We start from the raw sequence: 25023 nt of genomic DNA on the forward strand, positions 1-25023 counted from the left end.
AGGGGAGACATTTCACACTGCAACCACAATACTCAAGCTTATATGGTTATGTAATGGTTACGTATTGTATATTTCTCAGTCTTTATCCCAAATGCTTTCTGTAGGTCTGCTATGAGTTTGAAACCTGCTTGGTTCTGGCAAGAGAACTGTGAGCATTCAATGAACTTCACACTCATGCATCTTGTTTTAGTGGGGCAACAGCAGTTAGAGAAACAATAATTGAGTCAAGCAGGCAATTGTACCTACGGTCATCATGCTGTTCCATGGATAAATAGTCTATTAAAAACAAAACAAGACAGATGTGAGCCTGATGTGGGGACCCTACCTTGAAAGGAGATAGCATAGTTGATTGTTAACTAAGCAATGGGAAACTCTTCCAGGCAAAAAGTAGGAGGTGCATGTACAAATGCGCTGAGGCTGGAGAGAACACTTAATATCAGTAATATCAGAGAAAGTACAAGGACTATAAGGTTGGAACTCACAGAAGAGACAGGAACATGGTAGAGATATGGTAGACATCAGACGTGTTCTGTGGTAGGCCATTACGTTTCTTATGGCCATAAGAAGCTACTACAGGCAAGGAGCTGGGACACCCGTTGTCTTGATCTGGAATCCCCACCGAAGTATATGCATTTAGCTCTGCAGAGAAGAGACCACTGCCTAAAGGAGTGTTTTCCTTCAAACCTCATCTTCAGGCCCGTGATGGTGGCAAGCGTGTTGAAGCCTAAGTTACGGTTTATTGAACGGACTCTGTATGTAATGTTGGGCCTTTGTAAGTCAGACGGAAGAGGACCTGTGTAGTGGTGCAATGCTTGTCTTTAATTATTAACGACACAGCCTAGAATTACCTGGGGAGACAGGCTCAAGGAGAGGTTGCTGATGCTGGTTGGCCTGTGGGCATGTCTGTGGGGGATTGTCTTACTTAAGTCAACTGATGTGAGAAACCCTAGCCCACTGTGGGTAGCACCATCCCCTAGGCAAGGGGTATATGTGTGTGTGTGTATCTTGCCTGACATGTGTGATAATAGAGAAATAGAGTTGAGTACAAGCTAGCAGCACACGTGCATTAATTTCTCTCCGCTCTTAACTGTGGATGTGATTTGACTAGCTAGCTGAAGTTCTTTCTTCAGCTTTCTCGCAGTGGTGGACTGTGAGTTGGAAGCATAACCGGAAAGAAAGCCCTTTCTCCCACCAGTCACTTTTTGTCAGAGTGTATTATCACATTAACTGAAGTGGAAGTAGGACAGGCAGAGCCCTTTCTGGAGCCCTAGCAAGTGGAGCAGATAGTGAAGGCTGCTGGGAGTCTTCTGAGGCCTGAGGTGAGGAGTGGGGCAATTGCCATGATGAGAAATAACGCTGATGTGAACCAGAAGTCACCCACTGAGTCAGACTCGCCCTCCTAACCTTCCCATTGTTTTCCTCCCTCAGATTATGGTTCACCTTGAGTGTGTTAGTGCCACACATCAGTTGGTTTATTTTAGCATAATAAATTTATGCATAAAATAAAGCAAAGCAGAATTCAAGAACCCAGCTAGAAATCTCACCAAATACACATACATTCAGGCAACTGCTCTCATAGGACTATTAAGTTCCCCGACAGCCCGGTGGATGACCACTTAAACCTTGGAGTTTGAGTTGAAGCAGAGCAGAGAGCTATGGATATAGCTAAGGAAATCGAAAGATCATGCTCAGGCTGCTTCCAAGGGTCAGGAAAGCAAACATGCCAATCAACAGCCTTTGAGGAAGCTCATGTGAGAACCCAGTTCCCTGACCACGCTTGTGAAGTCACCTTCAGCCCAATTAACTGTGCATTTATCGTCTCCCTCCCGTCTGCACAGAGATGTGATTAATTATTTTGGCATCCACTGTAATGCCATTAATGGAGAGCCATTTGTTAACTGGACATGGTGGCTGTTGTGTATGAGTGCTACAGTGATTTAACAAGGGACTTACTAGGGTTTGATGAGTTCAAATTGCACAAATGAAAGATTAAATGATATATAATTCTGACTGATTATAAGAGAGTGATCACACCGACATTGAAAAATAGATTACATACATGGAGAGTTTCAACTGTACATTCTGAGTGAGCCAACAAAATTTCAAAGGAAAATACAAATAAATTTCCATGTTCTCCTAATGAGTTTTAGGACTGGCATTTTTAAAAGATGTTCAATTCTGATGTGTTTTTTTTTATGTACAATGAGAAAGGAGATCATTCACATTCTTAAATAGAGATTATTAATGCTGGAGACAGGGACATGGATAGATTTGACAAATCTCATTATAAATTTTTTCGAATAAGGATTTTATGATTTGAATGTTTTTTTTGTAACATCATGCTTTACTAGTTTGCCATTATGTAGGTTGCTTGTTGTCCTTTATAAAAATGTTAATCCTGCGCTGTCCTATGAGTTGTAGCTCTCCATTCAGTCATATAAATACTAAAAGGAATTTCCCACCCAAGTCTAGGTTAAGGAACCAGTGAGTTTACTAGGGCTGCTTACAGGAGCATAGATGATGACTCAAAGGCAGCCGGATCATTAAAACGCACCCTCAAAGTAGCTGTTGACTTCTGAAGGCTACATTCCTGGAAGCCTCTTCATTCCTATCACCTTGTCGGGAACTTTGCCAGTCAGAGAATCTCTTTTCCCCAACTATTCGTTTCTGCTTATATAACCCTGTATATAAGGTTATATAAGCTTTTGTGACTCATAAGTTTCAGGAAGTTACTGGGACTTGTGAGTTGTTTACTTCCTGGGTCTCAATTAGTCTCTCTCTAGGATGGACCATTTTAATTTGCAGGAAAGTTGTAAGTGTATTGCTTTGATTTAACATTCTTTTTTAGCTGGGCAATGGTGGCGCACACCTTTAATCCCAGCATTTGAGAAGCAGAGGCAGGTGGATCTCTGTGAGTTCAAGGCCAACCTGGTCTACAGGCTAGTTCCAGGACAGCCAAGGCTACACAAAACAAAAAAACCAAACCAAACCAAAACAAACAACCACATTGTTTTTAAATTATAGAAAGAACTTTAAAGAATGAAAAGTTATTTTTAAAATTTCATTTCAAAGCTTTGACTTGATGGACTGAGTTAAGGGAATATTTCTGGCTTTCTTGTTGTTCACTGCTGTTTTTAAGGGGGACATACTTTTCTGGTGTCTTCTCCTCAGGACTCACACTAGGTTATATTCAGGATCTTCTCTAGCCTCCTTAAATTCATATGTTAAAGCTTAAGTTCCTACTGTGATGTGACATCACGAGGCAAGGGCTTTGGGAAGTGACCGGGCTGTGAAGGTGTAGTGCTCGTAAATGCATTAATGCTCATGCAAAGGAGCACTGGTCACCCAGCAGTCCCTTGCCTCTTCTTGCCTGTGAGGACGCGGTGAGAAGATGGCCTCTGATGAAACAAGAGACGGCCTTCACCCAACACCAGCTCGGCTGCTGCCTTAAGCTTCCCAAAGAGATCACTTTCTCTTGTTTCAACGTTAACAGCCAGCGGTGGTTTTTCCAGAAACCCAAATACCAAGGCCTCATTTTATATAGACATTGTTTGTTCATATTGCTGTCGATGATAGTGGAGATACTGAGGGGGCTGGTGATGGTGGAGGGAATGGTGATGGCAGTTATTATGATGGCGATGATGACAATGATGATTTATAAAGTCCTTATCTGTTGGCGCTACATCAAAATCTTTTCATATTATGACCCCCTGTGAAAACAACCATCTAGGAAAGAGTGATTATTTCTCTTCTGGAAGGGAGTCTTAGGCAACAAATATATTGAAGTTCTTTCTCTTCTTCCTGGTCCCCTAGAGGGTGAGCTACTCTGACAACCACCCTGCTTTGTATATAACAAACAAGAGGTGGAGAGGGTGTGATGGAATTAGTATTTTGTTCATGTGAGGAGGTAACTGAGCGGTGATTTTCCTCTAGACCAGATGGCTAACATGATAGAACAGGACAAGAAAGAATCTTTCAATTCAGAGAAAGTGCTACCGGATACCAGCCTTGGGGAAAGGAATATTATTAGCATCGATACTTTTCTGCAAAGAAATTGAGCATAAATATAGCTTTTCAGGCGAGCCCCCAAGTTGCTGTGGCACTCTGTCCGAGGGAGGGCACTCCACCCATACCTTTTGTTAACCTTTAAAGCCTATTCTTAGACATTGCATTTTCAGAGCTCTCTGTAGGTTGTAGGGAGGATGCTGCCTGAGTGGGGAGGTGGTGATAACGTCACTGTATATGACAGCAGTGTATGTTGAGAACAAAATTACGTTCAGGTGAGAGCAAGTTGGCTGGACTTTTTCCTAGAATGTCTTCACATTATCCGTTTTCCCCCTTAAAACAAAATGATGATATGTAATTGCCATGTCACGTGGCTAGGTGTAATCCACTTGGTGACTTAGAACAAGTTCCACGTGATGACATGACGGCATGTTTGCACACCATTGTGTCCCCTAATTCAGGAAGCATAGTTTGCTAGTTCAGTGGTTCTCAACCTATGGGTCAGGACTCCTTTGGGGGTTGAATGACCCTTTCAGAGGGTATGCACATCAGAGATCCTATATATCAGATATTTACATTATGGTTCATAACAGTAGCAAAATTACAGTTATGAAGTATCAACAAAAATAATTTTGTGGGGCTGGAGAGATGGCTCAGCGGTTAAGAGCACTGCCTGCTCTTCCAAAGGTCCTGAGTTCAATTCCCAGCAACCACATGGTGGCTCACAACCATCTGTAATGAGGTCTGGTGCCCTCTTCTGCCCTTCAGGCATACATGCAGACAGAATATTGTATACATAATAAATAAATAGATAAATATTAAAAAAATTTTGTTGTTGGGGGTCACCACAACATGAGGAACTGTATTAAAGGCTCACAGCATTAGGAAGGTTGAGAATCACTGAGCTAGATTTTAGGAACTCACCCACAAATGAGATATTCTGTATGGGCAAACTGTCCCCCCACACCTTCCTCCTCTAAGCATCAAACTCACAAAGTGTGAACAGGGTGCAGCCGGTTGTATAGCGCTTTGCCCAGCAGGCAGGAAGCCCTGGGTTGGTTCCCCAGGACCCAATAAATGAATGCCGTGGTGTGTGCCTATAATCCCAGCACACTGAAGGTGAAGGCAGCTGGAACTGGAAGTTCAAAGTCATCCTTGACTACCTAGTGGAGGCCAACTGTTGTCCCACACACAAAACAAAACACATAGCAACAAAACGTTATCAGCGGGTACAGCAACCGTCAACCTTTTCAGTAGAAACTGACTCAAAAGTTTGTGCAGAGAAGATAAAGCAATTGCAAGGAGGTCTGGAGTCTATAGTGTGCCACCAAGATCTTCACTGGGTGCAGCACAACTATATTAGCACCAAGAGGATGTTTTAGAAGGAGTGACCCAGTACCTCCTCCCAGTTTACCACGTGATCTGGATTTTACTCATAAAACAGGACTGAAGAGCAGCTGAGTTCCTGTGATCAGGGAGTGTTAGCCCCGAATTTGGTCTTGCCTGGAGCTTACACCCAGAAAGGAAGCTCTTTGCTCCTGGCCCGACACTATCAAAGAGTTGATTTCTTCTGTTTTGTTACCCTGTCTCCAAGTGTTGGGTCACAGATACAAGCAGAATCCTTCCTGACTTAACTATGCTTTGCACTAGCCTGGCCTCCCTGCCTAACAACTGGCACGGGTGTGGCCATTGCACCCACCCACACAAACACACACACACCCGTGCCTGATGGATCAAGATGTGGTCATTGTGAGCTGACTTTCCCAGTGTCCCAGTTAATGCCAGAGCCCTAGGTCCTCAGCTGGAAGCTGCTATTGAAAACATCCATGCTTTGGGACTTCCTGAGTTGAGAACAGTATTTATAGGTTATAAGTTTGTGCCAAATGACTCCACGCACTAATAGGCAAACTTGGGTGCAATCTATTTTGAGCTCCAAGAGCTTAAGAATTTATGGTCGGAATTTTATTTTCCGTGTACCCTTTCCCTTTAGAGGGAGGAAAATGATCTTGAAACTAAATGACTGAAGTGAGTTGTGCAAATCCCCTTTGCTATTAATCCCAATGAGGGTGTTAACTACAAAGTCCATTTAAGACTCTTTAGCATTAGCCTTAGAGGAGAAGGCAGTAAAATAAACAGTTAATGGCCTGAAGCCAGCCGTTCCCTGCACTTTAATTGATGCTTGACCACTGCATTCCAAGGATAATGGCTGGGCCCTCCTTCACTTCTCATTTGCACCAAGGGGGCTTTGTAAGAGGCCCCGTAATGATTAGAGAACACTTCCTTACTGTGTTAATGAGCACCCCTAGGCAGCAGCAAGAGCACTGTGTGCATTTGTGTTTTGGGAAGATGGGGGGGGGGGGCAGGAGAGGAGAAATAGGGGGAGGGAGAGGGGAAGTCCAACTTTTATTTGTCATCCTAACTAGTTCCTTGTGGGTGTTAACAGATCCCTGGGTAACCTTTGTAGGGTTGCTTTCATACCGTTTTAGACCTCGGTAGGGAAATCATCCGACCACTTTCCAGACAGAAGTGAGTCGCTCAACATTTGTTTTCCTCCAAGCCTTCTTTTCCTTTTCCAGTATTTAAATGACAAGTTGAACTCCACAGAGAGCTCAAGACCCATTCCCACCAAAGACCAAAATTTTCTCTGTGATACAATCATAGTCGTAACCTAGTGTAGTTCTCTATGCTTTGTAAGAAGTCTCACTGTGGGGCATGGTAGCTCACACCTGCAGTTCAGGTACTTAAGAGCTGAGGCAGAAGGATTGCTGTATATTCAAGGCTAGCCTGGGAATACCAGAGACCCTGTCTCAAACACCCACACAACACACAAAGTAACTAGCAGACCAAAATCTAAACCACCATTCTATCAATAAAATAAAATAAATAAGAAGAAAAAAAGAAATAGAAATCTTAACTTTTCTCACCAATTCTGCAATTGAAAACATTTTGTAGATTTTTTTTTTTGTTTTTTTTATTTGTATAATTATGGCCTGGTATTGATACACAATTCAGTTATAGGTTGGGTGTAGTGGCACATGCCTTTAGTCCCAGTACTTGGAAGGCAGAGGCAGGAGAATCTGTGAGTTTGAGGCCAATTTTGTCTACACAGTAAAATCCAGGACAATCAGGATTACATAGAGAGGCTGTGTCTCAAAAACATCAAAACAACAACAACAACAACAACAACAAAACCAAACAAAAAACAACCCAAACAAACAAAAGCCTAAACAACAACAAAAGCAAAAACAAAGACAAACCAACAACCAACAAAAACCAAGCAAATAGCTCAGTTTACTGACAGACACTACATCTCTGGTCTTGGTGCTGAGTCCCCACTCCTCTCTTCTCTCCCCTGTAGCACGCTTCTCTGTTCCTGTACATTTGCTACCGTCTGTGTTCTAAAGGCACCAAACTTTCCATAAGCCCTCATGTTCCCAACTACCCATGTCCTGTGTCTGGCCATCACATCAGCTTGACTGCCCCATTGGGGTCTCATCAGCATTTCGGGAGCAAGCCTCCTGGAGATTCCCTATGACCCTGTGGTTCAGCCTGACACCCATGTACACGTGGGCATCTCTAATTGTGTGTGTGATTGTACGACAGGAGCAAATGAGAGGAGCATTTGAGGGAGAATGCTGGAGGAATGGGAGGATAGAGGGAGGGATGGATTTGATGAGAACACATTGTCTCACATGTGAAATTCTCAAGCAACACAATTAAAGATTATTCTTTTATTCAAAAGTTAAAATTTAAAAAGAAAATATAGAAACTTGATAAGGTGTATTTTCAAGTTTATTCTTTGTATATCCTTTATGCACAACGGAGTCTGAATATTCATATATTTAATCTGGAAAGCATTTCAGATTAATGCTTCCAGTAGAAATCTCGACCCATTTACTCACCAGATACAGCTGTCTACATCAGTTCTTATCTCTTCTTTTCCCTCACACCCTTGTCCAATCTACACGAAAGACTTGGTTTATCTTCCCCTTTCCCTACCCTACTTCCTCTTGCCTCTCTTTGCATTAATAATTATCTCCTCTTTTTCTCTCTTGCTTATAGTTCTGTCAGGCTACAACTAGAACACCTTCTTAGCCTCTTGTGGGCCACAGGTTCCTGAGTGTTTGAAAGACCACAGAAAATTCTGGTACTGAAAGAGGCTCCACAGCTTCCTCTCTATTGGCAGCTTTTGTCTGGCCCCTGGCTCTCACAGTGCTGGAGTGAGACAATTCTTCCGAAGTGCCTGTCTTAGGTTTGCTACTGCGTGAAGAGATGCCATCACCATAGCAACTCTTATAAGGAAAGCATTTAATTGGGGGTGACTCACTTAACGGTTTCAGAGGCTCAGTCAATTATGATCATGAAGGGGATCGTGGCAACGTGCAGGTAGACATGGTGCTGGAGCTGAGAGGAAGTCAAGAGAAACTTGAGGTAAAAGAGACCTCAAATCCCACCCCCCATAGCATCATACTTCCTTCAACAAGTGCCACTCCCTTTGGGGCCATTTTATTTCAGACTACCACAATGGATATATATTAGGAATTGCATTACATATCATCAGTGTAAGAACACAGCTCTCATCTCAAAGGGGACGAGAGACAGTTTAATTCTGGAGTTGAATATGAGTGAGCAGGGCATGAGAACACAGATCAGGTTCCCCCAAATCCAAGTATCATGTTCCAATGTGGTAACAGCTTCATGAAGTTCTTAGAGGTAACAGGACAAGGATAGCATAAATCAAGAGACTTTTCAAATATGTTGATGGGAACAGCAAGTAGGTAGGAAAAAAAGCAAGGGGAATCTTTGCTATTGGACTCTGATGCTATCTCATGACATTCTCGGCCTTTGAGTTGGTAGAAGCCTGGGCTCTATTTGTACATCCCCAAAGGATTTACCTAACCTCAAGGATAATAGGTCAAAACACAGAGGCGGGCAATACACAGCTATTTTGGATTAGCGACAACTCAAGATACAAAATTCCAACACTCGACAGCTTTGGAGGTTCCAGTAAGACAGTCAGCCACATGGGATGTTTGATGTAAGGGTCTCTTTTTCCCCCTAAATGAAATGGGGACTTCGTTTCCTTAATACGCTGATTTCATATCTTACGGAAGGTAGAGTGGCCCCATGTACGTTTCCTCTGAGCATGCCAGGATGCTTGTGAAAGGGATCATGCTGGTTTCTAGCTGCTCTCAAACGATCACGGCCCCAAAGAGCCTCCTTCATGGAGTGAATTCTGCTTCATTTTGGATTCTTCCTGGAATGGGCACATGGAATTTCCTAAGTGCTCCTTTGCTCTGACTTAGTTGCTGTTGTTTAGGAAAAAAATCCTTAATAGGGACTGCTCCGCTGGTGCAAAGAAACCCAATTAGGTCAGATAAAAACCGAATTAAAATGCCCATCATTTTATTAAATACGACGCTCTCGGGTGGCCAAGCACATGGCGGGGAGACAGGAAAGCAGGGAGCACATGCAATTTAGAACCACATGTTTCTCCTCTGGGAGCTCACTTAAATATCCTGTGGTATTTAATGCCCCTGGCATGCTGGGATTTGGAGTCCAGACTAATGCAACTTCCAGGCCAGGGGGGGCTGGGATGGATGCCACGGGCTGGGGGCTGCGTTCCAGACTTAACAGCTGTTTGATGAAAAAATTGCCCAGGACTAACTGCCTTCACTCCGGGGTATTCCAGGCACGTCCCCTAGACATCACCAAAGGAGGTGCAAACACTTAGTGAGATTGCACTCTGACCTGGCGAGAGTAGCTAGCTACTGTTCTCAGTGCATGCACACAGGGGCTTGCACGTAAGCTCTTCATTTTAGTGACTCGGTTTAAGGGGCTGGAGAACGTGACTGGGCAGCAACAGGTACTGTGATGATGCAAGTGAATCTGAGAACACTATGTATATATGCGTGTGTGCATTCATACATATGTATGTATGTGTGTATGTGCATGCATGTGTGAGGCTAGAGGTTGACACGGGGTATCCTTCCCAATTGCTCTTTATTTTTTTTTCCATTTTATTTTGTGTGTAGATGTTTTGCTTGCAAATATGTTTGTTTAACATGCCCGAAGAGGACATGGATCCTCTGAGACTAGGTACAGATGATTATGAGCCTCCATGTGGGTGCTGAGAATCAAACTCAGGTCTTCCTCGAGAGCGGCCATTGCTCTCAACCCTTGTGCTGCAAATCCCAATTGCTCTTCTTTTCTGAGGACAATCTTTCACTGACTCCTGGATTCTGCCTTGGCTAGACTGGTGGGCCAGCAGCCCCACGATCATCCCATATCTCCCCTCCAATGTGGGGGCTACAGGCAGAGTCTCCACACCTGGCTCACCCCACCCTCTGCCTCTCCTTAAAATGTGTTGTGAACTTAGGTCCCCAAACTTGCATAGCTGGCACGTTAGTGACATAGCCATTCCCTCACCCAGCCTCCAGATTACAAAGTTTTATTTAAAGAAATGCCTCTAACTGGGACAGGTACAGCTTCATTAATAGTTTAGTAAGGCCTTTAAGGCCCCAATACTCATGGTTTTTGTTAAGCATATACAGATAAAACAAAGTTTTTCTTTCTGAGTGCACTAAGAATTTCAGAGATACATAGTGAACAGGGGAGTAAAGACAAGTTGTTTAGATTCCAAAACCAGGTGAATAAAATGTACTCTGGGAAACTTGCACGAATGCCTCCCATTCCAAATGATTGTCATTTCAATGACATTATATGTGATTTATTAGTTTTTCTACCATATTCTTAACTGGAAGCACATGCCTGAATTATGCCAGGGAATCTTTGTCTTTTGTAATTATGCATTTATGAAGGTGTCTGTGTGTAAGGATGTGCATATAGTGAAATTTTGTTTTGCAACCCTAACAAATAAAGTTTGCCTGAAGATCAGAGTGCAGAGCTAAGCCACTAGTTAGCCATAGAAGACAGGCAGTGGTGGCACACACTTTTAATCCCAGCACTCGGGAGACAGAGGCAGATGGATCTCTGGGAGTTCAAGGGCTACACTAGATTGATCCAGTCTCAAAGAGAAACAAAGCCGGGCGGTGGTGGCCCACGCCTTTAATCCCAGCACTTGGGAGGCAGAGGCAATCGGATCTCTGAGTTCGATGCCAGCCTGTTCTACAAGAGCTAGTTTCAGGACAGGCTCTAGAAACTACAGGGAAACCCTGTCTCAAAAAACAAAAAAAAAAAAAAAAAAGAGAGAGAGAGAAACAAAGTCAGGTGGTGGTGGCTCACACCTTTAATCCCAGCACCAGGGAGATGGAGATAGGAAGGGATATGGATGGGCAGAGAGAGGAATTAAGGTGGGAGGAGACAGGAGCTCAGAGGCAGTCTGAGGATGCAGTCTGAGCACAGTCTGAGGATGCAGTCTGAGGATGGAGTCTGAGGATGCAGTCTGAGCACAGTCTGAGGATGCAGTCTGAGGATGCAGTCTGAGGATGCAGTCTGAGCACAGTCTGAGTGTTCATAGGGACAGGATCACCTCTTCAGTCTGATGCTTCAGTAAAGGTAAAAGATCTGTCTCGTGACTGACTGCACCGCTTCTCTGATCTCTCAGGCAAGCTTTATTTACTAGGTTACAAACAAGATATCACTACATGTGCGTATGTAAGTGCCGGTGCCCATGGGTCCAGAGAGGGGCCTCAGATTCTGGAATTATAGGCAACTGTGAGCTGTGCAATATGGGTGCCGAGAACTGAACTCGAGAGCAGCAAGCACTTTTAGCCACAGAGCCAGCTCCAGCTCCCAGGAATCCTTTTCAAAAACATGTCTGCCAGGATTCTACTCCAAATCACAGATTCTTTGTCATGTATGTTTGGGTCTGGAAACATGTAGTTTGGGGAATGTTCTGCAAGATTTTGAAGCTTCTTCATTTTGAGAATTGGTCCTATCCTATGCATGCTAGGCAATTCTTCTACCATTGAGATTTCTATGGTTTTTTTTTTTTTTTTTTTTTTTTTTTTTTTTTTTTTTTTTTGAGACAGTCTTACTAAATTGCTGAGGCCAGCCTTGAGCTTGTGATCTTCCCACCACAGCCTCCTGGGAAGCTGGGATTATAGTGTACTCCAAGGCCTGTCTGAAGCTACTAGTTTCAGTACCGCTTAAGGAACCATTACTTTTGACTGAAAAGTTTAGAGTGACCGGAAGCAAGGGTGGCTTGTCTTTTTGTCCTCGTGGTCCACTTGGCCACCTCATTTGTAGGAGTGGGCTCCTCCAGTGCTCATTGAGGAAATGGGAGCAAATTATGTAGAAAACTACACATTGTGTACTTTAAACTATATACTTGTCTGAATTATTGCTGGCTAAATGAATTTAATAGTTGAATAGAATTTAAAGCAAAAGCCTTTGGAAGAAAGCCTCATCTACATAACTGTAGAGCATTATGTGTTCTAAATGTTCAGTGAACAGATGAAGCAGGTTTTAGAAAATTAAAAGTATTTAATGTGAAACGCAAAGAACAAAGCAAAGATATGAAAATCATTTTTATAATGACTGATACGTATTTTGTCTCTATTATTTTATGTGTAAAACATCACTTGGGATAATATCTCAATTTTTTTGGTACACTTTTTTGTCCACCCAGGGTAAGTGTAAGGTTCTAATAACAAGGATTTTTGCATTCCAATGATTACCGTTCTCAGAATTTGAATAGAACATGGTCTGGCATGATGGCTCAGTTGGTGAAGGCTTGCTTCGAAAGCATATGACTTTGACCCTGAGAATCCATGTAATAAAAGTTAGGTTGTGGCGATACGGTCTTTCAGTCCCAGAGGTGGGGAAGCAGCAACAGCTGGATGCCAAGCACTTGCTGGTCACCCTGCCTTGCCCACTTTGTGTGTGCCTGGCAAGTGAGAGGACCTAGACTGAAAATAAAGGCAGCAAACATCCGAGGAACAATACCTGAGGTTGTTATAAGGCCTCCTCATGGCCATGCACTCACATGAATGTCCATGACATGCCCCTATACGCACATGCAGCCCCCCACCCCAGTGGACAGTACATATTTCATAAGGCATTATGGAACTCTTTTTTTGGGCACCATCTTTGCTGCTTTGGCTCTTTGTGCCATGTCTTGACCTGTTACCCATCCCTTCTCCGAGACCTGTTCTTTGTCACCAAGGAGGTGTTAGTAAGGGTTGCATAAGAAGGAGCCACCTAAGACAGAACCGTCAGGGACTGGTGCATGACGTAATCCTGAGCACGGGGAGACCCAGACAAGCTCAGAATGCACTGGAATATTGAGGGAAAGCCCCCAAGTGAGGTGAGGTCAGAGAGGGATCTCTGGTTTCTGAGTGGGAGAAGGAGGAGCATGGCCAGCAAGGGGCTAGTGGGGAAAGTGTTGACAGAGTTCGGGTCTGCAGGGTGCAGAGGACTCCAAGGAACAAGTCATCCATCTCTTTCTTCCCTTAAACCTCTCTACAATAGAGGTTCAATCGGAAATACTAGGAAGAAAGCAACCTGCTCCCCATGAATGAAAACACCACACTATACCAGAAACCCACTTCTGGTCTCCACTGGGATACCAAGTCTGTGCAGGGCATCTGGGGAGCTAGTATAGTGTCACCAAGACTTGCCTGGCTGTTCAGGATTGTAACAGGAGCACAGCCCAGAAAATAACTTCCCACAGTCGAGGACTAGTTCTGAGAGCAGAGGGCCTCCTCAACAATCCTGACAACCAACTTATTTTGTCAGGGAATAACTCCCTTCATCCCTCCTAATTCAAGGTCTGCTTCATGCTTTGCTCCATGATTGCCCTCCACCTAGCATTTAAAAGAATGGAAAATGAACCGAGTATGTCAAGGAACACTTTGATCAAATCTGTGCTAATGAGCCTTAGGAAATAATAATGGCACCTCCGAAGTGCAAGGGCGTCAAAACGGAGAACACTCTATTTAGAGGGTTGCTGATTTCTCATCTACAGAAGCAACATGTTCTTAAGTGACCATCATTAAGGAGAGGATGCTGACTGTCCTGTGGGCAAGGCAGACCCAAGACAGTCTGTTTCTTATTCAGTTTCTTATTTTACTGCAGTGTGCTCAGGAGAAAAAAAAAATATAAGTCTGTGTACTTTCCTGTGCCTCAGGACCATGAGAGGAATAGATCATCGTTAAAAGAACTTGGATACAGTAACTATGAACCCTTCTGGGATTATGTATTATAGGTATCTAATCTGACAATGCCTGTGTGAAGTCATGATACCTGAAACATAAGTGAGAATAGAATCTTGAAAACTTCATTACATGAAAATTAAATCACACATGACTATAAAATGAATACATGGCTTACACAAAAGAATTAACTTTTGTGTGATACATGCATGACACACACACACACACACACACACACACACACACACATATCTCCAGAATATCTCTTCGTGTGTGTGTGTGTGTACATGCCTGTAGAGGCCAGAAGAAAGTGTCAAATCCCCCGGAGCTAGAGTAACATGCAGATGTGAGTTGCATAACATGGGGCTATCTGGGATGGGCTGATACAAGGTGGGATCTTCAGAAATTTCCAGAACTTTTGATTTTCCAGAGTACTCAGGAGAAGGAAGCATTGAGTAATACATGCATTTTCTCTGTGGGTGAAGACCGGGGTTGCAAACTCAGAAGTTGAATTTCTAATATGAAACACAGAGATGGGACTGGTGAACAAAGTGTCCCTTATAGGACAAGAGCAGGAGAGGAACAAGATGATAATGGCGTGCCTGATATGTCTATATCTTTGTCAATTCCTTTGAAGCTTGGAGGGATCGGTGCATCTTAGGGACCCAAGGTCTGAATGGACAGACGCTGTGTGCCTTAGTTTATCCCTCCACGTTACTTTGTTTATCTGACTTTCAGACTAAGTTCAGCCTAGGCAAACTTCTACTCTTGTTGAAGTGTGTTGGAAAGAACTTGCTTTACATTTCTTGTTATCCTGTTTCCTTTTAGGTTTGTGAATGATTCTGTTGCTAAGTCCATCGTGGCCTTGCGTTTAACTCTGGTGGTGAAGACCAGCACCTGTGTGCCTGGGGGCAGCCACTCGAATGACCTTAGAGTGTTCAGGAAGAGGAAGATGTGTCACGAAGCCATCGGAGGTAAGGGGACACGTGGTAGCTTCTACATATTACTATAACTAAACAAATATGTATTTGTATATATGAGTAGGCAACATATAGACAGATGCTTTTCCATATGATTTTAAAGTCACTGGGGTAAGTTCTATGTATCAATAGACCTTCTTGAATAAGCATGAAGTTGAGGTTACTTCTGATAGAGAATCAAGAGAAATGGAAGAAAGTGAAAGTCATCACACTTATTTATTTCTCAGATTTTAAAACTGTGGCCGTCCCCTCCTCAGGGTAGTATGGAAATGAGAGAACAGCAAGAGAAGGTGTGGAGAAGAGCATGACCTAGTAGATTTCACCTTTGAGGTGCCGGCATCCTAAACACCATGGAGGACCTGAGTCCCCTTCCCAATTTCTTTGGTAGCTGTGGTTCCATGGCACTAGGTCTCTTGGGAGTGGGGCAAGGGCTGCAGATAGTTTTCTCTCCTGCCTTCTTCCTTCCAGTATGGACAGATGTCAGCTACCAGACCAGCAAAGGGCCATGACATTCACTGGGACCATTATCCCTGAGTCTCAGACTCCCTTCAAGCCTTTTTGGGAGATGGGTTCTAGGCACCAGCTGAAGCTCCCAGCAGGGATGACAATGTTATTAATCTGGGTACCTGTTCTACTGGGGGTACCCGTTCCTCCCACTGCTTCCTACTTCTGCCTCTCCCATATTCTTGTTTATTTTCTTCTCTTCATTTATGTGCATATTTCCACCAGAGTAATAGTTAAACAAAACACGTGTTCTCCCAAATACCACAAGGCTATGACTTGTTTAAGGCTGCTTTTAGGGGATAAGTAGGTAAATTTTCTTGGCTAATGTTAGTATATTTTATAACAGAGGTGTGAACTTTGATGAGGGAAGGGAATGGGGCTCACTAACAAAAGGAAGAGCTTTAGAATGGTAATTGTCACATGGAAAATGTGCAATTTTACTGTTTTAGATTTGATATTGCAATTGCTCAAATATGCCACTCTTTTGTGAGATGTTCCCTGAAAGAGGCAGAGTGCCGTAAGGAACTCAAGTCAATGTGGGAATGCTCATTTCTGGTGAATCTGAGGAGACAGATGTGAAGATAAACCAAGCCAAAGTTGTTATCCCTTCTACTGAGAAGGAAGCGAGAGAGAATGTGGAGAAGCAGGAGGGGAGGCATTGACCAAGCAACACCTACAAAGCCAAGAGGTTCTTCCATGTCTGCCCCTCAGGACAGCCTGCTTCCCTTCTGAAGACCAACCTCTTTATCAGTGCCTTTTATGGGGGGACATCTAGAAGATTACTGAGTGTTCCTCATGACGGGGAGAGCTGGGCTGGACAGCTGTAGAGGAGACGAGGAAGTGACGCAGAACCTGCTCAGTGAAGTAGCCCCAGAAGAGCACAGGAGTGAGAACTGATGGCAGGTGTCATGGCTTCCACACGAGCCTGCGGGGGAGATGTGCACAGCCCCCACCCTTACTGTCCCCACTGAATTGTTCTGAGGCCTGATTAGTTCTGACAAAGGCAGCATCAGCAAGAGAACTGTCTCAAATGACCACTGCCACTCTACAATTTTTTTAAATGTGTTTATTTATTTATTTATTTATTTATTTATTAAGTTAACTGACAAAGTGACAGATTTCCTTATGGCTTTCTCCTATATACTTCCTTTGTGCCTGATCTGCCCTCCTTGAAACCCCCTCTCCCAGCTCCCCACTCCCTGCTTGCACCCCTTTACCCCCAACATTCTTTCATTTTCAGATCGCATGCGCCGTATTACCCACCCCACTTCTTTCTCTCTCTCCCTCTCATGGGCCCCCTTTCTGGTTTTCCTGGCCTCTGTCCGCACTCACTGCTCCGTAAACTCTAACAGAAGCTGGGATCCGTGTGTGAGAAGGGAGCATGCAGATTTTCTTTTTCTGAGTCTACGCTCCCCCACTTAACATATTACCTTCCAGTTCCATTCATTTCGGAAGTTTTCATTTTTCTTTATAATTGAGTGTTTCTGTCATTGTGTGTGTTTATCACATTTTTATTACCCATCCATCTGTTGATGGGCATCTAGGCTGACTCCATTTCCTGGCTACTGTGAGTAGAGCAGGCTGGACATGACTGAGCGAGTGTCCCTGCGGTAGAGAATATGGAGTCCTTTGTGCGTATGCCCAGAAATGGAAGAGAGGGGCCAGCGGCTGATGAAGCGGGAGGCCTCATTTTCCTCTTAGTTTTCCAACGGCTGGTCCTTCAGGGAAACGTTTCAGTAGAAGGCAGGCATCATGTTGCAACGACGTGTTGTGGGCATGCACTGAGGATATGGGACTCCTAGGAGGCCGCTCTAGCCAGGAGGCTCTGCTTGCATTCAGATTCATTGGAAAGGCTGGAGAGGTATTTAGCACCTGGCAGAGAGCTTGGAAAGCTTGCAAACAGAATAAAAAGACCCAAAAGCCATGGTGGGGAGCCCACACTCATCTTGGCAGGTCATTTCAGAGTGAGCACATCTTCACTGGGGACCCGGGCTTCTCTGAAGAGCTTCTGACGCTGTGCAGCTATCTCCTCCTCCAGCCCTGCCATCTCCCTGCACCCGGTCAACTGCAGAGTCTCACTGCTATTGGCTTTGCGTTTGCCTTCAGAATGTTGTGATCAGTCAGCTTATCGGAGTCAGTGTGCATGTGTGTCTCTGCGTGAGTGCACGCTCATGTGTATCTCCACGTGTGCACACGCTCATGTGTATTGTGTGTGTGGGCTCATTCATGTGTATCTGTGAGTGTGTATGCATTCATTTGTATCTGTGCATGTTCGTGTATATCTGTGGGATACGCACTTGCATGTTTGTGTATACATGGGTGATCAGAGGCCAACCTTAGGTATCTGCCTCAGTCACCTTCATTTTAACTTTTGAGTCAGGATCTCTTGCTGGGCTTGGGCCTTACCAATGAAACTAGGTCACAGCACCCTGTCTTATCTGATTCTGATTGCTTTATCAAACAAATTTAAGAAACCACTGAGCCAAGGAAAGTAACCAAAACTACAGTGACAAAGATCCTATTTGTGGTTTGCTTTGGAAAGGCTAAATCTGCTTTTTAAAAAAGGAATAAAACTTATGTTCTCACATTATTATATACTCCTTCCTATTTAATTAGATCTTATCCCCCTTTCTATAATTTCCAATTTTTTAATATGAGTCTTCCAGAAGTCTGTTAGGATCATGCCAAAGTATTTTATATTTTATAGAAGTATATAGACTAACTTTTAAAATTATTTAGCTCCTATGGTTTTAATGAGGATTTAATCAGTTAAGATCTGTAAGGTGCCTAAAACCTAACTAATATGTTGTCAGTACTATAAGTATTTAATGATAAAGCAAATAAATCATGTATTCTGTTAAAAAAAAAAAGAAACTAGGTTGGTTAGGCAATGATCCCAAAGGATCTTGTCTCCATAGTGCTGGAACCACAAGTATGCATCATTGTACCTGACATTTTATACAGGAACTGACCTTGGGTCCACATGCGTGTATGCAGGCACTTTCCAGACTGAACTGTGTCCCCAGCCCCTGAGCCAATGATCTCCATGTCTGTTGGAGACCTAACACCACGTGGTTGTGTTCTTATCCAGGAAGGAACTGTTTCCTGTAGACAGGGCTACTAGCTGTGACAAGAAAGGGTGTGGAGGGGAAATGGAAAGGTAGCTATCTTTATTCATTGTTTGAGTTCTGTATCTTTTTTTGGCCCTTGTCTGGGCAGATACAGTGACTTAAGTAGTTGCAGGGACAAAGGACTATTGTCATTGTGTTTCTTTTTATTGTTTCGTACAGTCAAAAGTTACACAGTCCAGCCTTCCACTCCATGCAAGAATCTACGTTACAGCATGAGAAAAACAGAACTGTATTTGGTGATTTTGTTTTATTGTTTCATTTTATATAATTTTATTAGATCATCCATCAAGACAGAACAATTCTGTTATTTCTGCACTATTCTCACTGAGTAGTTGAGCTCATTTCTCTTTCCTGTCAGATGTGTTCTGGTGGGGGGATATTTCTCAGTTCCAGGTTGACAGGTGGCCGTGGTTGCTCTCTGGATATCCCAAGAAGATATTCCTAGAAGACATTCCTAGAAGGGCCTTTTATCTGTTTGCTCTTACAGAAGCAAGGGTGCTTTGTGTTGGTCCTGTCTGTTGGAAAGAACTTGACTATTGGCTACCAATACCAATTCTCTTGTTGAACTTTATTACTAAGGTTGTTCTGTTAACAGTGATCACCTTTGATGATTGACCCCTTGATTTCTCTCTCTCTCTCTCTCTCTCTCTCTCTCTCTCTCTCTCTCTCTCTCTCTCTCTCTCTCTCTCCCCCTCTCTCTCTGTCTCTTCCCCTCTCTCTCCCTGTATACACACATGCATGTGTATGCTTGCACATAGGATTCCAGAAGTCGCTGTGGATAACAGTCCTCCTGTGCTGTCCACTTTGTTCTTGAGTCAGTTGTCTCTTCTGGCCTGGATGTCACCAAGTATTCAGGGCAGGGTTGGTTCTGATCCCCAGAAAGCTGTCTATTTCTTCTGGGCCAATACTAACATTATAAGTGCTTGCTACAACACCTGTTTTATTTTATTTTTTTAAATGTGGTTCTGGCGATCAAACTCAGGTCAACACTCTTATAAGATAAGTACTTTATGACTGAGCTCCCTTTGGTTGTCTTATAGGTGTTGTTTTAGGAAGGCAGCATGGGGCTTTCAAGTCTGCTCAGAACCAAGCTAGACGTCATGGGCCTGTCTCTGAATGGGAAGAGGCTTATTAGAATCTTCCAACCATGTGGAGCCAATAGAATGACATAGGAATAGTTTATACCACCGTGAAGTCTTAGCAAGTCGTAATCTTGTTGCAGGAGCCTGAAATCCAGAGGCCGCAGAAATAATTGCGGTTGAGTCCTAAGACTCTCTGGTGCAGAATGGGGGTGAACAAAGTCTGAAGATCCTCTGCTGTTGGGATTCTCTCTGGCTTGGGGACATTAACCTTTCATCCCAGGCCAGTCTTCTCTTGATTGATGAGGCTCACTCTTTAGGAGAGCAATCTGTCTTACTCAAAACCTATTGTTTTTCAATGGCAATCTCATTCACACACACCCTTTTCAGAAGAAGATACAGAATAACGGGTGACCGAATATATTGGCATCGTGGCCCAGCCAAATGGATGTGTGAAATTGACCATACAAGAATCCCCCCATACCACTGATTCTCTGTTGCCCTCTTTCAATGTAGTTCATTGCCTTGTACACAAGCCTAAGAGAGTATTAAAACAGTCCGTTGCCTAAGAACAGCCTGAAGTCATTGACAGAAGGTTGCCTTTCAGGCCTGCTGCTAGACTCTGATGCTATAGCTGGGTAATGGAAGGAAAGGTAGTCCATGACCAGAGCCCAGAGTGTGTTCACTGTTGCCCCTTTCATGCTGATTTCCCATGGGGAGTGCACTCCATTTTTTCCTTCAAGGATTCTCCTGGTGGTTTCCACAGGGAGTTAATAATGACCTCAAGACAGGGAAGTGATGGAAGAATGACTGTCCTATCATTTTCCCCACTTGTTGGCTTTGTGTTCATCAATAGGTAAAGGGGCCTGGGCTCTGCTTTCAGGGAATTGCCTAGAAGTTCCTTCTAGGTCTTGACTTAGGAAGGAACCCACTGACCTTCGCCATCAAGGCTGGGCTACCAACGCCACACACTGAGACTTTGCTTTGAGAGAGAACTCAGTGGGCATGACTCTTGTGTTCTGTGAGACCATGTCTTAGTTTGGTCTCAGCTATGGAACTGGAGTCCTGGCCTTGTGGTACTTTCTTCCCTACTCTTGAAGTAGTCACAGGCTTGTGCTCTCTGGAATCCTGTTGGACACATGGCCAGACAGAGTTCTTCTATGTAGCCTTGACTTAGCAGAAATGAATTTCTGAATCACTGACCTGAACCAAAGGCTTTACCTACCAAGCTTGATATCCTTATTTTCTCTTCCACATGGCCTAGGTAGGACTCTGCCTGCCTTAGGGACAGCTCCCTTTCCTTTCACAGATTCTGGTGCCTTTTACTAAAGTTTCCAGGAAATCCCAGGTCCTGGGTTTGTTTTTGTCAGAGTTCATTAGCAGAGAAATGACGGGGACTCACAAGCAGTGTTTCTAGTTCTGCCCCCATCCCCAGCACCTGTCTGGCCTCCGTCAGATCTCTGTGGTTTTGTTTTTGCTTTTGTTCATTGCTGTCTGAAATTAACCTGCTTGCCTGCCTTCTGGATCTTATTCTCCCAACTTCCCAACTTGAGTTAAGTTCAACTCCAAATATCTTTGTTTCCAGAAGGATCACTAAGCAGTTTCTTTGGAGTCTGGTAGTACTTTTCTTGTCTTTTGGGGAATGGGGCTTTTGACTTGTGTTTATGTATTTATATATCTGTCATGATTTGTACCTAACTCACGTCTGGGTTCTTGAGGGCCCTGCACAGCACCTAGGCTTCCCTAGGTTCTAGGGGACACGAATTGGGTCTGGAAAGCATGGCCTGGATGTCTAGAAGGAGCTAGAAGGGCCCTTGGGAGCAGCATGGTGAAAGAGTCACTGATGGAGGAGAGCCCAGTGATGTGTGTGTTTTCAGAACTTTGTAAGTATTCTACGAGAGCCTAGAAAAATGCCTGTGAGAGGCCCGAGAGTGTGGGGCGGGTACCCCCACAGTCTGTGATGGTGGGCTCCCTCACCTGAGCACTCGACTCCAAGTTATTCTGCATTGGAATACAACAAGTAACATAGCCCTTTGCTTGTTGGAGCTGCTATAGGACCATGGGCTGAGCAAGGAAAAGAAACTGACAAGGGGAAATGTGGTGGGGAACCAGTGCTTCAGGTTTTGAGGTAGATGTGTAAACTCAGCTCTAAATGGGACAAGTCTAGGGACATGGCAAACAAATGGTGAGTTTTGCAAACACTGAGTCAGAAGAAAATACTCTCTGGTTGAAGACTCATAGTTAGCAGGACCCGGAAAGTGACAATCTTCAATGCCACGCCCTTTCTCCACCATTTCAGAAAGGAACAGGTCAGAATGGTTGAGCCCTTTGGTGCTGTCCTCCTGTTGCTTTGAAACCATCTCTATGGGCAAAGCCTCTTTGTAGGTGGCAGTGACATATGCAAGAAGGGCAGACATAGTTGTCATACTTACTGATCGTAAATGCTCTAAGAGTTAACTCTTCACATTATTAGTGTAAGGCAGAGGCCCTCATGAGACCTTGAGAAAAAGGGCACTATGACCTGTCAGGGTTGCAAGAAGCATTGGGGTGGAAGGGGAGATTGACAACTCACAGAGAATCAAAGGAGTAGCCACTGTTGCTTGCATTTAGCATTCAAGGCTAGCTGGCTGCCAATCACTGGAATGCAGAAGTACCTTCACACTTCATTAGTGTGAAATGGGGTTAGGTCCCCCAGGCTCTGCCAGAACTCTGGAGAAATCTCTTCTTAAGTATGGGGCAAGACACAACAGAGAGGGTGCTAAATAAAATAATAGATAGTGGTGATGCATGCCTGATGAATCATTTATATGCCTGATGAATGCATTATAGAAAACAATGAACACACACACACACACACACACACACACTACTTTTTTGAGCCAGAGGGTATGCTTGGATGTGAGGTCAAGGTAAAATTACACATGCAAAACTCCCTAAATGAGTGTCAAATCTCCTAAAATTTAAAGCGAATTCTAAGGCAAGGTTATGAAATACATTTAAATAGCTTAAGACATCTTGCCTAGCCACACCCCCACGGGAGCCCGCAGTGATACTAATCGGCCAAGGTGCTGGTAGTTCATATTAGCTAATGAAAGGAGGTGAGATCTCAGATGTCACTTGCAGCAAGTAACCTCTAGACCTCAGAGAAGAAATATTTTTGTGAATAATAAATATGAGTTCTAGGAAACATATTAACCACAGAGATCATCACAGTAAGTGTGGGCTAGCTGTCACTTTTTCTTTTTAATGGGCACAACTAGGCTCGTCTCGGATTTCATCCGTGCATGTTTGAATTATCACTCTTGGTGCTAGTGTAATTAAAAAACCATCTCTGCCTTTCATGTCCCAGAACAGAAGGATGACAGTGTATTGCCTGTGCAGAAATATGGCAGCATGCTTGAATCACTGATTCTAAATTATTTCAAGAGATGATTCTAAATTACATCTCAAAGGACGAGTGTCTCATTGTGCTTTCTATCCGGCGCCAGCGTCTCGTGTAAGGTTGAAATGTATCTATCTCCCGGGTCTAAGAATTACGGAGACGTTGTGGAGCGCTGGTGGCGTTCCAGACACATTAGGGGAAAGATTATGTTATTGGTTGACATTTTCAGGGTCGTAGGATTTGGAGTGGAGGTGTTTTTTTTAGAGGTCTCTCTGCTCGTTTTTTTTTTTTTTTTTTTTTTTTTTTTTTTTTTTTTTTTTTTTTTTTTTTTCAACACCGAGAAAACCAATGTGCGAGACAGATTGAAGTCATTTGCTCAAGGCCCAAGAGCTAATTCATGGGGGAAGAGCGTGGAGAGGAATTCCTGGACTTTTGGTCCCGAGTTCCCCTTCCCACTGGGCCACACAACTTGTCTGTTCTTCCTGACACACGTTTCTGCCCTCTTAAAATTTATTCATCGTTTTTTTATCATCCATCTATCTATCTATCTATCTATCTATCTATCTATCTATCTATCTATCTATCCATCCATCATCTATCTATCTATCTATCTATCTATTTATTTTGAGATGGGGAGCCATATAGCCCAGGCTGGCCTTGAACTCATATGGAGCTGAATATGACATTGGGCTCTGCCCAGCCTCATCATCTTCTCTCAAGACACTCTGGGGACAGTGGCTCGATTGCATTTTCAGTGTCCTCGTGCTATGATTACTGTTTAGGAGGAAGTCCAGGCCTCAGATGGAAACATGTTTTGGTCACTTGGCATTTACCATACACATTTAGACAGGGACATTTCTCAAGCATTCGCGCACATAAGTCCTGTAAGGAGGACCTTGTCAACTGGATGATCTGACCCTGGGGGTCTGGAGTTGGACCTGAGGTGAGGTGCTGGTGATGAGGAACGGGGTGGGGAGAGCAGGATATTGAAGGCATGCTATCACAGCTCCCTGGAGGGACCGAGGGAACTCAAATAATTTTATCCATGATTTTTTTTTTTTTGACATACGTTATGCCAGGGACTCAACTCTCTGGACTTGGTCTAGAGCAAGGTTGAGGAAAATAATGCCTTATACTCCATGTGTTATGACACAGGCTTCACAAAGGGAAGAAATGCCTTTGACAGAATTGTGCCTTTGTGTGTACATTGGTGTGGTGTGTGCATGTGTGCACATGCAAGTGAGCTCAGATGCACGTATGAGCATGTGGAGGTCATGTAGAAGTCTTCCTCAGTTGTTCTTTACCATATTTTTTTAGAACGGGGCTTCTCACTGAACTTAGAACTCCCCGGTGGCTAAGCAGCCACTGGCTTGCTGGCAAGCCCCAGGGACTTCCCATTTCTGCTTCTCTGTGCTCGGATCATGGGTGGTACCCCTGCACTCAGATTAGACACTGGGTCTCATGATTACACAGTGAGTGCTTTATCATCTCCCCAGCCTGTAATTCAACACAAAGAGCAAGAAATACAGCACTAAAGGTCTGGCTAGACATTTTGCTGAGAGATAAAAAAAAGCCTCCCTGGGGAAGCCTGGCAGGAGGTACTTTCCTTGTTTCTGCCTCTCTGAAATGCTGAATTTTCAGTTCATAAGTCAGTGAGGTGCTAGTCCTATTGGGAAGATGTGGGTAAGCAGCTGTGTACCTGGAGGGCATCCACAGCGGGCATTGTGCCCTTGCTTAGGAACCCGAGGATTATCCTAAATGCTTGATTCTATAGCTGAAGTTAACTCGTTTGACTCCTTAGAGGGTCTGTTTACCCTCCAGTCC

The 25023-nt window shown here is 43.8% G+C and overlaps 1 protein-coding gene across 1 annotated transcript in view; it reads left to right on the top strand.

Annotated features, from left to right (window-relative positions):
- The window catches only part of Dner (delta/notch like EGF repeat containing), a 282293-nt gene that overhangs the window by 124183 nt on the left and 133087 nt on the right, over positions 1-25023 (top strand). Inside the window, 2 exon segments of the mRNA XM_038340268.1 lie at positions 14952-15051; positions 15053-15097. Coding sequence (XP_038196196.1) covers positions 14952-15051; positions 15053-15097 — 145 coding nt within the window.

This window comes from Arvicola amphibius, chromosome 8, assembly GCF_903992535.2.
Source record: "Arvicola amphibius chromosome 8, mArvAmp1.2, whole genome shotgun sequence".
In the NCBI taxonomy this organism is placed as follows: domain Eukaryota; kingdom Metazoa; phylum Chordata; class Mammalia; order Rodentia; family Cricetidae; genus Arvicola; species Arvicola amphibius.